This window comes from Cajanus cajan, chromosome 3 (genome assembly GCF_000230855.2).
Source record: "Cajanus cajan strain Asha chromosome 3, NIPB_CcT2T_4, whole genome shotgun sequence".
Classification (NCBI taxonomy): domain Eukaryota; kingdom Viridiplantae; phylum Streptophyta; class Magnoliopsida; order Fabales; family Fabaceae; genus Cajanus; species Cajanus cajan.
In genome coordinates this window covers 28342339-28358328 of record NC_138519.1, presented here as the reverse complement: position 1 = coordinate 28358328, position 15990 = coordinate 28342339, and the positions used below count along the sequence as shown (strand labels likewise).

Genomic DNA, 15990 nt, shown 5'->3' with positions numbered 1-15990 from the left:
TTTATTAAAAGATAAGAAAATCACACTTCCGGAACATCATAAAATTCCTCTTTTTGAACAAAGAAAAGGAAATTTTTTTTGTAAATATCACAACATGTATGACCATTGGACTAACAATTGTGTCCATTTCAGGGATATGATCGAGAAAGCGATTATTGATGGTCGCTTGGGTTTTGAGGAGAAGGAAATGAAAATCGATACTGATCCATTCGCTGCACAAGCAGGATATGTGGAACCTCTCCCAATGAGTAACAATATGGTTAACGTGATTGTGAATGAGGAGGAAGCTGTTGAACCTATTTCGGATGAAAAGCTGGAAGAGCTCTTAGAAAATTTTGCGAAAACAGAAGAACCCATTTATCCAAAAGAAGGCGACATTTTGCTAAACTTCCTTTCGAGGAAGAAAACTGATGATTGGGAAGTTATCCTTCGCCCGAGATGTAGCGCTGTGTTCGATAGATCAGTTGCTAAGGCTTTTGAGGAGTCAGAAATCCTGAAAGGGTATAAAGCTGAAAAGGCTCGAGGAAAATCAAAAGTGAACACTGGTGTAACAAACACGGGTATAACAATGTGACAAGTTCATATGCCGCAAGGTAATGCCCCTATGGCCCCTATGGAAAAGATGGAGATGCATAACTCCTCGAAACTTGGCAATACTTATCTTCCAAACGCGAATGTCCCTACTGGAAAGTGGACTATGCCACAGAGGTCTAATTCTGGAATGGACCGAAGATTTAATGTTGGAATGGGTCGAGGTAAGCAAGTTATGAACTACTCGAAAACCCCATTTTGTGGAGGTCCTAAATCCATTTCGAACATACCTGGAGGTTATGGGAGAGGAATAAAAAATCCTTTGAATGGCCTTACCAAGACTCAATGGAAAAGGCAACAACGAATGAGGAAGGCAACTTTCGAGGGATTTAATGGTAATCAATTCTTATTTCCCGTGCCATACGGGGGTGAGTCATCCAAGAAGTTCTCAGAGGATGATGAGGACTTGATTATGGACTATTTTGAAAGTGGTTTCGAGGATTCTCTCGAAGATATTTGTGGAGTGGTGTCAATCCTGCCTTCTGAATACGCCGAGGCAATGGAATCTATGAATGAACAGGAAGACCTACACAGGGAAGATTTTTTCGGTGACCCCAACTATGAGTCAAAGATAGTATGAGTGAATCAAATTTCTCGAGTAATTCTAAGATTCAATTCAGTTGTGTTCGATTCACCTACCCAAGAGATGAAGGACCATCTGAAACCGTTATTATTGACCCTTATGATCGAAGGAGTTGAAGTTAACAAGGTCCTAGTGGACGGAGGTGCTGCTATAAACATACTCCCACAAACAATGCTGAAACGATTTGGGAAGACCTTGGCAGATCTGAAACCCCACAATATCCTTATTTCTGATTATGCGAGAAAATCTTCGCAACCGGAAGGGATGATATTGTTGGATGTCCAAATTGGTAGTGTGAAGAGGACCACCATGTTTATTGTCACTCCCTCGAAAGCTAACTTTAATGTGCTGCTAGGAAAAGAATGGATCCACAGAATGGGAGCAGTCCCTTCGACATTACACCAAAAAGTCTTTTTCTGGAATGATGATGAACACCTTGAGGTGTTGGATGTAGACCAAAAAGAGTATGAAATGGGAATGTACTTCGCGGATCAGCAAATTACGGCATTCGCGAAAACCAAGCCTTTCGATGCCCTTGATCCATATGCCTTGGAGGAAGAAGAGGGTGTTAAGAAGAATTTTTGTTGGGATGTTCAGAGAGGATTCGTTATTCACCGAGCCATAACTAAATTGGCTCAAGTACGAGAATGATGAGACAAGACCCGTGTTCGAGCTTCTTAGCTCGAATTTTGGCCTATATGGCTGAAAGAACGGCCAGTGGGGCCGACGAATGTGATGGTGTCGAAATGGCCCAAGGGGCATACAACCGGTGAAGGTCAAAAAGACAACGGCCACGAAGGTCGAAAAAAAAGAGGAAAACCAAAAAGAGTTAACCGAAACAACTGAGAAAGAGGATCCCGAAGTAAGAATCAAGGACGAACAAAGTAGGGACTCTGAAAGGATCGAAGAAAGACTCGATTGTGTCTTTGACGATGCTCCTCTAGGATTCGAGCAATTTGAAAATGATGGGCTTAAAGTGGAATCTCAGGATCCTTTGGAGGAAGTCAATCTGGGTACAATCAAAAAGAAGAGAATCACCTACATTAGCAAACTAGTGAATAAGAGTTTTAAAGAGCAGATCGTGCAAGTCTTGCACGAATATAAAGATTGCTTCGCTTGGAATTATGAAGAAATGCCTGGTTTGGATTGAAATTTAGTAGAACATAAGTTACCTATGATTTTGGGGAAGAAACCAATGAAACAGAACCCACGAAGGTTTGCTCCGCAGGTGATCAAAAAAAATCAAAGAGGAGATCGAGAGGCCACTGAAGGCCAAATTCATTCGTACTTCAAGGTATGCTGATTGGGTATCGAAAATTGTGCCTGTTATAAAAAAGAATGAAAAAATGAGGGTATGCATCGATTGTCGAGATTTGAATGCAGCCACACCCAAGGATGCATATCACATGCCTATTGTGGAAACAATGATCAATGCCGTTGCAAGTAAAGAAATTTTAAGTTTATTAGACGGATATTCTGGGTACAACTAGATTTATGTTGCTAAAAAAGATGTGTCAAAAATTGCTTTTAGGTGCCCAAGTGCTTTGGGAACTTACGAATGGGTAGTAATGCCTTTTGGCTTGAAAAATGCTAGGGCAACATATCAAAGAGCAATGAACTTAATTTTTCATGACCTGATCGGTAAATTCATGTAGGTTTATATTGATGACATAGTGATTGGATCGAAACGAAAAATGAATCACATACAACACTTGAAATTGTCTTTCGAGAGAATGAAGAAACATGGGCTGAAAATGAATCCATTAAAATGTGCTTTCGGTGTTTCAGCGGGGGATTTCCTAGGGTTCGTCGTACACCAGAAAGGCATTGAAGTAGATAAGAACAAGACTCGGGCAATCATGGAAACTAAGCCTCCTTCGAATAAGAAGGAGTTACAATCTTTTTTAGGAGGAGGAATTTCGATAGGACGAAGATCATCAAAATGCATTCGAAGAGATAAAGACTTATTTGATCAACCCTCTCGTGACGGTGCCACCCTCTGAAGGAAGAAGGCTAAAATTGTATGTCTCGCCCAATGATTCGACTATTACGGGCATGTTATCGCAAGATGATGAGAATGGTATCGAAAGGGTCATCTATTACATCAGTAGGATGTTAGTCGAGGCAGAAATCAGATACACTCCTTTAGAGAAGTTATGTTTGAGTTTATATTATGCTTGTACAAAGTTAAAGCATTATATTAAACCATATGATGTATTCATATTCTGTTGAAATAATGTGATTAAATATATGTTGTCGAAACCTATCCTTCATTCTCGAGTTGGAAAATGGGCACTAGCACTGACCGAGTATTCGTTAACGTTTGTTCCCTTCAAAGCCACGAAAGGACAAGTAATCGCTGATTTTCTCGTGGATCACTCGAATTTAACAGAACAGGTTAATTACTTAGCCACAAAATCATGGGAACTATTTTTCGATGGGTCAAAACACAAGTTAGGAGCAGGAATCGGATTACTGATTATTTTCCCCGGTGGGATCCCCACCAAATTCTCACTGAAAATGGAATCTGAATGCTCGAATAATGAAACTGAATATGAAGCATTGATTACTGGGCTAAAATTTCTTAAGGATTTGGGGGCAAGGAACATAATTATTCGAGGTGACTCGCAACTTGTAATTAAACAGTTAACTCGAGAATATAAATGCATGAATGAAAAGTTACTCGAATGCAAGTCTCGAGCTACAACTCTATTAAATTCATTCGACGAAGTCCAATTAGAACATATCTCTCGTAATGAGAATGAAATTGAGAATGAATTAGCTCAAATTGCATCCGAGTACAAGATAAACAGGGAATGTCTCGAATCTCTTGCTTGTATAAGAAATGAGTTGAGTGATGAGCACAAATGCCTCACCATTGACACCTCAACCATTCAGGACTGGAGGAAAGAGCTAATCGAGTATTTGCAAAGTCCAAATTCGCAAGCTGAAAGAAAAATTAAATATCGAGCTCTCAATTATGTGATATTGAATGATGAACTATACAAGAGAGGCTTCGATGAAGTTTTGTTTAAGTGCCTCAGAAATCATGAGAGCTACACAACTATGGCAGAGGTACACGAAGGTATTTGTGGTGCTCATCAAGCAGGGGAGAAAATGAAATGGACTTTGTCCAGAAAAGGATACTTTTGGCCATGTATGTTCAAAGACTGTATCGAATTTGCAAAAGGTTGCAAGAAATGCCAAAAGCATGGTCCAATACATAAATTACCAGCAACTGAGTTACACGTGATTGTTAAACCTTGGCCATTTCGAGGATGGACAATTGACATAATTGGTCAGATTCATCCTCCATCAACAAAGAACCACAAATATATAATTGTGGCCATCGATTATTTCACGAAGTGGGTAGAAGCAATTCTTGTAAAAGAGGTAGATTAGAAAGAGGTGATAGATTTTATCGAAGACCACATTATATTTCGATTCGGAATACCCCAGACAATAACTACAGATCAAGGTACGGTATTCACAGGTCAAAAAGTTGTGCAATATGCTCATTCGAGAGGAATCAAACTGATTACTTCAACACCTTACTATGAACAAGCTAATGGCCAGGTCGAGGCTGCTAACAAAATGATCATAACTTTGATTAAGAAGCATATTTTAGGGAAACCTCGAAATTGGCATGAAACATTAATGCAAGTATTGTGGGCTTACAGAAATTCACCAAGGAATTCCACTCAAACTACGCCATACAAGTTGGTTTACGATCACGAAGCAATTTTGCCTATTGATATCAACCTACAATCCGTTCACGTGCAAAGGCAAAATGATTTACCAGTCGAAGATTATTGGAATTTAATGTATGATGAGTTAATTCGAATGAATGATGAAAGAATGATAGCCATGCAAAATATCATTCATCAAAAAGATAAAATAGCTCGAGTTTACAACAAAAAGGTCAAGAGCAAAAATTTTTCGAGTGGAGACATAGTCTTAAAAGTTATCCTCCCGATGGATCAGAAATCTCGAGATCGTGGTAAATGGTCCTATAGCTGGGAAGGATCGTTCTTCATCGAAAGACTCTACTCGAACAACGCATATTTGATCAAAGAGATAAACTCAAGAAATATAAGTAAAGTGATCAATGAAAAATAATTGAAGAAATTTCACGAAAGTAACATGTACTGAGATTGGTGTCCAAAGAAATAAGCAATAAAGGTACAAGGGATAAATATTAAAATATACATAGGCATCTCTCATCTTCTCGATCATTTGCAGAATTTGGATTTGAGCACTTCATAGGCTTGATATGCCTGATCGAGAGTTTGTTTCCTCGAAGCACACAATACATCCAATCTTCTCTTTTGCTCCAATAACTTCGAGAGTCTGAGAGATATTTCTTTTCCTTCTTTCTGTAGGCCTTTCTACTTCAACATAATCTCTTGACTTTGGAGACTCAAAGCAGCATGTTTGGACTTGATCGAATCAAGCTCCCGTTGTAAGGTCGCAAGGGATTTCTCCGTGTCTTCCTCATATTGTTTAAGACTCATCAATTCTGGAATCAACTGAGATGTGAATTCATTAATCGAGAGAAGCTCTGCTTTAAGTTCTTCTAATTTGGTTTGATCTTCTTCGGAATCAACCTCGATCTGAGCCATTTCTTGATTAGAAGTTGACCACTTTGCGCGCGATTTGGAGGCAACAACGAAAGTATGAACAAATTCATTTAAGTCCATTGTTACCTAGGGAGGAAGATCGGGAAATGCATTCAGAACATCAACCATCCGCTCGATCTCTATTTTGAAGCGGGGATCCATAAGAGCATGGTCAAGATTATCCACATACGCCTTTGAGCGGAAGGAAGATAACAAAGGTTGAAAACTCACAACCACCTCTGGGGTTTTACCTGAGGCTGAGGTCCCACTAGTCTAATTCTCTAAGACCTCAAAAATATCATCTTGAGAATCTCCGTCATCAAAGAAGCTCATGAGGTCCACATCATCATGGGGAATGGAAATAAGTAGAGTTTCCAAGGGGACAACGTCAGTTGTTTTCACGAGTTGATCGAGGGGGGAGGATTGTTGAAATTTATCCTCAGAGGTTACCTCTAAACCTGCGCGAGAAAAGCAATATACTTTTACAAAGTGAAAGGTAATCTTGAGAACAAGCATAACGCCAAAGAAACAATTACCTACCTTGGCCAGAAGAGTATCAGAATTAAACGAAGGCGCTTTGCCTTGCAAGGGATCTGGGGGAGAAGCTTCGATAGTTTCCACAGCGATGAGAATGTTATCCGCGATAATATTGGATGCGACAGTATACCAAGTAAAAAACTTCGTTAGTATAGGACTTCGAGAGTGGTCGAAAAGGGTGAAAATCGAAGTTTAGAAGAATATACCTCAAAGGGGCGTTCAGGAGGAAGCGATGTCTCAAGGTTCTCGGTGATGTCTCGAGAATGTAAGGCATTCATAGGGGAAACATCCTCAGTCAAGGGGATACTTCGAGGGCTCTCAGAAGAAAATTCAGATACCTTTGAATCCACCTTTTTCTAAAAGAGGTAATCTTTATGAAGGATGAAATCAAATTAATAGAAAAGGTATTACATGGACAAACGCATTACCTATACAGAAGATTTCATGGCATCCTTCAAGAGCTTTCAGTGGGAATCTTTGGCTTAGGAACAAATTTAGCTGAAGTTGCTTTTCGTTTCCCTTTATCTTTGGAGGCCCTCCAAGTAGTGGAAATCTAAAACAAGACGAAGGGCGAGGGAATCAGAATTTCTTTCGAATAACGATTTTGATTAAACCAAGAAAAGTGACTTATAGATTGACCACTATGAGACTCCAAACGGAGTTTTTTCTTAGAAATTTCGACCTCCTGCAAAAAATGCAAATACATGAATTTGTGACAACCATAAATTCATCACAATTACAAAAGGGAAGATTTGGAATTAATTCTGTCAAGAGCATTTAATTTGCACAAGGGAAACAATGTTCTAGGGTTTCATCAGAGATAAGGAAAATTAGAGCATTGGAAAACATTCTTTCTTGACTACCTCGAAACAAATGTTTTTCTAGGGGTCATCTGTTAGCACCAAAAAAGGTAATTTGGGAATGCTCGAAATGCGGGGGCTCTCGAGATCGTGGGTGATCGGAAAAAAGTATAAGAGAAGTTCTAGAAATAGAAACATACAAAGCACAGGGAGAATCAGGAAATACTCGAATACATCTTTTGTGAAGCACTCGAAATCCTTGAAGCTGCCACCCACGAAAAGGCTTCACAGCTTCGCAACCTCTCGAAGTACAGGAAGAATTAGGAAACACTCAAGTATATTTTTGGTGAATTACTCAAAATCCCAGGGATCCGGACATTCATGAGCATACTTTGCAACCTCTCAAAATGAAGAACTTAGGGCAGACACGATTAAGGGAGGTCGAAGTAAATCGAGGGATAAGTGTCAAGACTGCAGAATGGTTTGGGAAAGTTATAAGCGGTTCTAGAAGTTATCAAAAGACGTGCCCAAAAATGAGCCATGATGTGGAGGTTTAGAGCAGTTATGCATTTGGGGCACGTCAGATACAATTATTTTTCCCCAAATCTCTATAAATTGACAAGCCATGGTCGTAGCAAAGGGTCAGAAATCTCACACTCACAACACCTCACACGCACTCTTCGCCTGCGCATATGGCTCACGTGCACGAGAAGGTTGGGTACGATTTCTCGACCACCATTTCTTTTTCCTTTTTAGCGTAGCGTAGCATAGCTTAGTGTAGCGTAGTGTAGTCTTATGAATCCTTTTCATTATCCTTACGAATTGTAATTCTGTTAACATCGAATGAAGAATATGATTTCTGCAGTCAATATACATGTTGTTTATTCGATGCACATCAACGTTCACATGCATGAAATTGATTGTATGATTAGCATAGATATTCTGTTATGCTAAAATTGCACCCTACTTAATTCACGCCGTATGTTGTTTGTATAATTCATCACTGAAATGTCGCCAAATCTGTTGTGTCACACACGTCTAAATTGAAATCGTGCTAGTTCGAATAAAAAGAACCTATAAATGAAATCCTCCACAAACAGAATGATAGAAATTGAAACTAAAGTAATTCAAATACCAAGAATTTAAAATTCTTTGAATTTGTAAAATTCCTCATCCAAACACACTATGAGAGTATTTATGCATGTAAATCAATTATGTTTATATATATATATATATATATATATATATATATATATATATATATATATATGTTTGGTTCTAAATTGAAATTTTCATTTATAATATATAAATTTTGAGTTATACAATCATCCATTGTCATGTTGCTATGTTATTTTTTGTCACTTCAAAATTTTTATTTATGTGACAATTTCTATACAATTCAATCTTATATTAATATCCTTTTAATTATCAACCTAATCCACCTCTCATCATTCCAACTTTTGACCTAAATTAACTTGTCTAACTATTTACCCTCTTTTATTCAATTTTCATATCTCACCGCAATCTTCATAAAATTGGAAGGTATTATTCTTTCCTCTCTTTTTTCACTCTTCTTAATTTTTTCTAACAAAACAATTGAAATTTGATAATAAGATATGCAATTCTGCATGATGAGGAAAATTGCAAACTAGAGGAACATTGTTTTTTCATTATGAAATAAAGTTTTGTCATTGATCATAGGATAAGTAGCTCAATCCTTTCTTTTCAAGTTACAATATTGTTAAAGTACATTCCACTTTGTTATTTGAGGGTCTAGACCAATTGGTTGAGTAGAATATGTATATATTATTTTAAAAGTGTAAGTATTAAGTTCAATTTCAATAATAAAAAAAAAAGTTATAATATATTTTTAATCTATATAATTTACTTACTTTACCTTTTAGTCATTATTATTTGAAATAGACTTTTTAGTTCTATACTTATATTTTTTTAATTATCTTTATTTCTTACTGGTAATTTCTTTGCAACATTATTTTTGTGTTAGTAACGCAAGCTTATTAAATCCATGTGAAGGTGATGTATTTGCACTACAAAAAAATCAAGTTTTAGCTACCACCAAAATCGGTCGCTATTTAGGTAAATTCAGTCGCTATTTCATTCAGCGACCGAAATAGCGACCGAAAAATTCCGTCGCTAAAACCCTGGTCGCTATTTCAAATAGCGACCGAAATGTTTTCCGTCGCAATTTAGCGACCGAAAAATGAGTCGCTAGACAATACAAATCCGTCGCTAAAATTTTGGTCTCCTAACTTCTGGAGACCAATTTTGCGACCGAATTTTTTGGTAGCAATTTCCGTCGCTATTTTTTGCATTTATTTAATAAAACCATTTTATGAATCTGTCGCTAATTCGGTCGCTAAATAATTGATGTAGCTACGGATAATATCGGTCGCTATTTCGGTCGCTAAAAAATTGATGTAGCTACGGATAAAATTGGTCGCTATTTCGGTCGCTAAAAAACTAAAATAGCTACGGATAAAATCAGTCGCTATTTCGGTCGCTAAAAAACTAAAATAGCTACGCATAAAATCAGTCGCTATTTCGGTCGCTAAAAAACTGAAATAGCTACAAATTATATTGGTCACTATTTCGGTCGCTAATAACTGGAATTAGCTACAAATTGTTTCAGTCGCTATTTCGGTCGCTAAAATATACCAGTATTTTTAAATTCTTTTTAATTATTAATTTATACCTGTTAACGAATATGAAATTAACAATATATTTATTACACAATTTATAATAATAAACTAGAACATACTAAAAGACATAATCTTATCGATGAAAATTTATATTATAGTGAAAACTAAATAAAATATAAGTATGTCAATATAGTATGCTAAAAACACAATAATAACATAAAACGTTTAAACTTCAACAAAGTAATAGTGAAATACAATAAAATATCCTGAAACAAGTAAAATAAAGAAGCTTAATTAAGGGTCTTCTGCTATGTCATCAAGAGCATCATCAACAGCATGGTCAGGATCATCTGGCCTAGTACTCGGTGCAGGAGGGGTTGGCCTTAAAGGGTCAATGTTGAGATGGCATAGTATATACTGCATCTGCTCATCATGCTGTCGTATATGCTCTTCCAATGCTTTTTCCTTTGCTTCCTTTGCAGCAAGCTCAGCATTTAATTTAGTTATCCTATTTTGCATTTCTTCAATCACCCCTGCAGTGACTGGTGATGGTTGTGACTTAGAAGATTGTGGAAGTGTTGAGCGAATGAAATCATCGGTCAATCCAGCAAGCCCATACAAGTTCCCCTTCGGATTCTTTTTAACCACCAGCAAATAAACTTCATTATCACTAATACAAGTAGAAGCAGAGCCCTCTGTGTCATCCTGTGTAGCTTGTTGCTTGACTTCAATTAGACGCTCGTTATATTTCTCCTAAAAAAAATAAAAAATATTATTTCAACAAAAATTTCAAGACAATATATTCTTTGATTTTAATTCAGCAAATAATTGTTATTTTACAGCAAATAATTCAACAAATAATTCACCCTAGTCAACGTCATGATATTTTCTACAGGATTAACCAATCACACAATATATATCCTTAAAGCAAATATAGATTCTTGAACACGTATCCAGAGGGGCTTTTTTTGTATGAATCTATAGAACTAGTTATAAGTATAACATGCGTAGAAACATGAATTATTATAAAGTTTTCTAATATGTATAATTCCTTTAAAAAAAATTGAAACAGAAAATAAAATATATTAATATTTGGGCGGGTGCCACCCATATTTACAAAGAGAGATATAATTCCTTAAATGATTATCTATTAAAAGAAGCATATCCCTATATGTATCTTTATCCCAAAGTCAACAATTAGTTAAAGAAAATTAATGTGGCCAATCAAATCATCGCCTTAACAGGAAAAAGGAAAATCTCCTTGTCACTGTATTTTCCAGTCAATATTCTGGACAAATGTCATGCGTAACCAAGAGAAATACAAATGGTGGAATTGCTGAAACCAAAGGGTCAATTATTTCATCCTATTTTACAACTAAGATGCCGTTTGAAAGTAAATATTTTGAAAGTTTCATGTCAAATAAGCCCAAGACTTCTACTCCATTATTAAATAGTGCATATATATCAATTCATTTTAATTAATATAATTAACTAATATGAATATTTCAGGCCAATTATTCTCGTTGACAAAGTAAAAACCAAAATCAGTTTGCCTTCCCATGGCCAGAACAATTAGCAAACAATTAATTGGCAAGCTTATTAATAAATTGCAAAAGCTGTTACACAAATGAATGAACAAACGTGCATGAAAATATAGAGCAAATCCAAAACTGATTCAGAAAAGTAAGACATGGTGAGCAGTCCCATAGTTTACAACTTCAATCCATAATTATCCATTAAACCACTCCTTCTCTCCCTCTATTTAAAGGCACAAAGTTTAACGAATAGTCCTCTAATGTTTTCTAACAATTCTCACCTTTTTAATACATTAACATAATGCCTCAATCGTGTGTGAGAAGGGACGGTGGTAATTTGGTGTCAGATATATAGCATGTAATTAATTCAACTCAATTCACCTTTAACCTGCTTAAAAAAAATGAGTTGATTTGATATTAGATTAATTTTTAATTTCTTTGAGTTGAAAATCTCAACCTATGTATAATGAATTCACGAGTTGGGTTGATTAAAATAATTAATAATAAATTATTTAATAATTAAAATAAATAATGATAAATTATTTGAATTAAATTAAAATTTGGAAAGTGATAATTTATTTTTTTTAAAAAAAATTTACATAGTTACCACCAGTAATTAACTGTCATTTTATAATTCTAGTTAATTCAATGGCTAGTTTTACCAAACGCATTTAATTCAATCCACTTGCTTATCAGCTTTTAGCTAGCTTATTTATTTGATTTGTCAAAATAACCTGTGGCTAACTTCAAATGATATATGGCTCTGTGGTTGTTTTCTCTTATATCTAGAGGGGATAATTTATCATGTTTATGATAATGAGTAGTTATTATAATATAGTGGTGATCAATATAAAAATTAATATAAATTATATTGTTTGTGAATTATATGATATGAAAGAACGTGCATAATTTAAATAAAATTTTTTAAGTATTATAATATAATATTTAATATTTTTCGGGCCTATTCCTTTAACAAACTTTTGGATCCATCTCCCTGTTTTCCGATGTCTTTTTGGTGTTTACTTACTACTAGTATGAAATGCTGATACATTTTTCATAATCTTTCAGTGAACCATATAATAGGATCAATAAATAAAATAGTCATTTTGAATAATCGTCTCCTATTCAATCTATTAAATTATAGCATTTTTAGAGTTTTTTTAATGACAATTATTTTAAAGTAGGAGTGACAAAACAGGTAGCTTGCTCTGTTTTAACCCACTCCTCCACCAACCCATCCAAAAAATAGGGTGAAGTGGGTTGGCTTACTTGCTAGAGGTGGACTGAAACTTAAATATGCAGTGGAGGAATTAAAATTACAAATTTATAAAATTCAGATACTAAAGTAATGGAATTAAATTTTGAAAGATTGAAACTGTAGATTTGATATTATAAGAGGATAAAAAATGTAATTAGCCAAATAAAAAATAAAACATGTTTTTTTAATTGAAGTAAAAACAACAAAACAATAGAAACTTTGAATTCAATAGGAGTGTCAGGTTGGACCAGACTTATTCAACCCAAGTTTTTAAATAACCATTTTTCAAAATCCGAATCTAATCTAATCAAGACTCAGAAAATCTAAAAAATACTCATAGTCGTATTCTAAAATCTTAAAAATACTCATAGTCGTATTCTCATAGAATTGGGTCCCTATTTCACAGGTCAGTCAAGTATGTTAAACAAGGCCTAAATTTTATTTATACACGACTCACCCAAAGGAAAAGGGAAAATGTTAACGCGGCTACATCCCATTTCTGGGTGTACGGTGTAAAAAAAATAGAAGAAGAAATAAAGATAAATTGATAAATGGAACGAATCATATGACAAAATAAAAATTGATCACAAACAAAAAGGAAAGTCAACAAAAATTACAGAATAAAACAAAACATGGAGAGGAACTTACAGCAATGTTGCGGGCTTTATCACTGACCCATTCTCCAGTCTTAAGTTTTTTTGTCTTTTCCACTAATTCCCAAGCAGTAGGGGGACGATTTAGCTCCTTCGCCTATATAAATTTAAATATTGCAATTCAACCAATCAATTATATTAAATTGAACTAAATATAAATAAAGAATTGAAATAAACTTACCAATTTTTCAAAGTGGGCTCCTGCAGATATGGAGCCACCAGTGTAAGCTGTTGCTCCATTCTCTACAGCCCGATTCCCTTTAGCAGTATTACTTTTGTTTTGAAATTTTTCAGAAGCCCAATGTTGATCCAAAATAGCCCGATTCCCTTTAGCATTTTCTAGTCTTGTTTACTATCTATTTTATTGAATCTTAGTCAACATTATTAAAGATTAATTATTTTTAGCGTAGTTTGTTGTTGGTATATACAGTTTTATGATGGTTATATTTCTCAAGCAGGAAACTTGAACAAGAGTCTGATTTGGGAGAATAATGTAAGAAATTATTTAATTTTACATTTTATTATTTAAATCAATTTTTTAATAATTCGGAAGAAATTTTGGATTAAGAAATAGTCACTAAAACTAGCTAACTGCATTACTAAAGAACCCATTCACATATCCACAAAAGTTCAGCTTAAATTACAACAGTCAGCAGCAAAATATACCTAGTAGCAGTAAAAGAAGGAACCGTTGTTGATTTACATCAGACGAGCAAAGTTTCTAGTTACTCTTCTCGAACCAGAAATTGAATAGCATACCTTATAAAAAAATTGATTTACTTGTAGAGAATAATTGCAGAAGTTGGTAATCTCCTAACTCTTTATTTATTTACTCAAGATGTTGAAAAAAGTAATACATATCAGAAATCAAACTTAAGCAAACTTCTCAATATCACACCACAGAAAGTAGAGCAACAAAAAAAAAAGCAGGAGATACTAATTTTATCAATTGTTCGCAGGACCAAAAACTCAAATTTTGCATAAAAAAATGGATACTTTTGCAAAGAGTTGAAATAAGCTTTACTTTTGAAATTTTCCCCACCAAATTCTAGAAATACCAAATTTTGTAGCCATTATGAACAACGATTTTTAAGTGCAGTGCAACAACACGATATTGGACAACCAAGAAACAAATCAGCATACTAATTGTGATAATAAAAAGACAGACACTTCCACTAATCACACTTCTTCATAATACTATACTTCAAACAATGTACAACCGCTGGAGCTGAGCTGTTTAGATATAAGGAGAAATTTTTTTAGAGTTTTTCTACTTAAAATATAGAGTTTTCTTTCTAGTAAAAAGACTGTTCTAAACATGCATCCAAGAAAAATTTTAAAATATATATATATATCAATAAATGGATCAATCTGCACCATTTCTACACATCCCTTAAGAGTAAATTGCTGAAGATGTCACAACCTTTTTAAGTCTGACGTTGCGACAAGATTTTTGGAGTGCCAGAAATTCAGATTTCTCAAATGAGGCAAATATTGTAAAAACATAAAAGGAAAAGAAAATTGCTATCGTTTAATTTGTAATTTTCCTTTAACAAAAAGGCAAATAATTAGGTATGTTCGTAAATCAATCGTTAGAACAGCGAGAAGAATGAGTTTAAATAAATAAAAGTATAAAAAGTGAGGGAGAATGAAAGCGAGAAACAGCGAGAAGCGATGAAATACCTAACAGAGAAGGAGGCGTGGTGGCCGGCGAGGGGCTGTTGGAGCAATTTAACGGAGAAGGAGGCGTGGTGGCTGGCGAGGGAGTGTTGGAACAGAGAAGAAATTAAGAAGGAGGAAGGGGGTGCTAGGGCAAGAGTCAGAAGGTTCACAACAAATTTCACTCATATAACAAATATTAAGGAGAAGGAGGAAGGTTTCACAAAACTAAATTATAAGAATAAAAAAAAAAATTCTTTAGGAGATTTTTTTTAATTTTAATTTGTGTTTATTTATTTCAAATAAATAAATAAATAAACATTTATTTTAAAATTTAATTTGAATCAAACATATTATTATTGAATTAGATTAAAATAAAGGAATTATTTTAAATAATTAAATAATATTTATTAATAAATAATTAAATAATATTTATCATCAAAATAACATAATTAAATAATTATATTAATAAATAAAGTTTATAAATAATTAAATAATATTTATCTTAAAAATAATATTATTTTTAAATGTTGGGTTGTTAGATTATAAAAATTAAATCATAATAAATCAAAAGATTATAAAAATTATAATTCAAATCAAAAGAAATCAAAAATACTAAATACATTAAAATATTATAATTAAAATAAATTCAGTATTAAATCAAAAGAGTATAAAAATCATAACTAAAATTATAAGAAATATTCTATTATTGAATATTTGTATCAAAGAAATTGCTACAGATTTTAAATTTTATTTATTATGTTTTATAATCAAAACATATCTAATATTAATTCAAAAGATTATAATAATTATAACTCAAATCATAATAAATAATTTGATATTAAATTTATTATATATTAAAATTAATTAAATATTTTTTATCAAATAAACTGATACAGATTTTAGATTTTATTTACTATGTTTTATAATCAAAAGAAATCCAATATTAAATCAAAAGATAATAAAAATTATAACTAAAATCTTAATAAATTTTACCTAATATTAAATTTAGTATATATTAAAATTAATTAAATATTTTTATTTAAGAAATTATTACAGATTTTAAATATATATTTTAAAGTTTTTATTTTATTA

At 33.7% G+C, this 15990-nt stretch overlaps 2 protein-coding genes across 2 annotated transcripts; one reads left to right on the top strand and one right to left on the bottom strand.

Annotated features, from left to right (window-relative positions):
- The first annotated feature begins 3424 nt into the window (after positions 1 to 3424).
- LOC145956203 (uncharacterized) lies at positions 3425 to 4576 on the top strand. Its single transcript, XM_083071768.1, has one exon. It carries the CDS (start codon positions 3425 to 3427, stop codon positions 4574 to 4576), a length of 1152 nt encoding a protein of 383 aa, XP_082927894.1.
- Positions 4577 to 10084: 5508 nt separating this feature from the next.
- Positions 10085 to 14310, bottom strand: LOC145956202 (uncharacterized). Its single transcript, XM_083071767.1, has 4 exons — positions 14295 to 14310; positions 13418 to 13494; positions 13232 to 13333; positions 10085 to 10543 (listed from the first exon to the last, which is right to left on the bottom strand). Exons 1-4 carry the CDS (start codon positions 14308 to 14310, stop codon positions 10085 to 10087), a joined length of 654 nt encoding a protein of 217 aa, XP_082927893.1.
- Between the last annotated feature and the right edge of the window lie 1680 nt (positions 14311 to 15990).

Coding starts and splice junctions, on each gene's coding strand:
- LOC145956203 (XM_083071768.1), top strand. CDS start 3,425: ATGTTGTCGAAACCTATCCTTCATTCTCGAGTTGGAAAATGGGCACTA.
- LOC145956202 (XM_083071767.1), bottom strand. Junction 13,334..13,417: donor GAGCCCACTTTGAAAAATTG/GTAAGTTTATTT, acceptor AAATTTATATAG/GCGAAGGAGCTAAATCGTCC. Junction 10,544..13,231: donor ATAAAGCCCGCAACATTGCT/GTAAGTTCCTCT, acceptor TATTTTTTTTAG/GAGAAATATAACGAGCGTCT.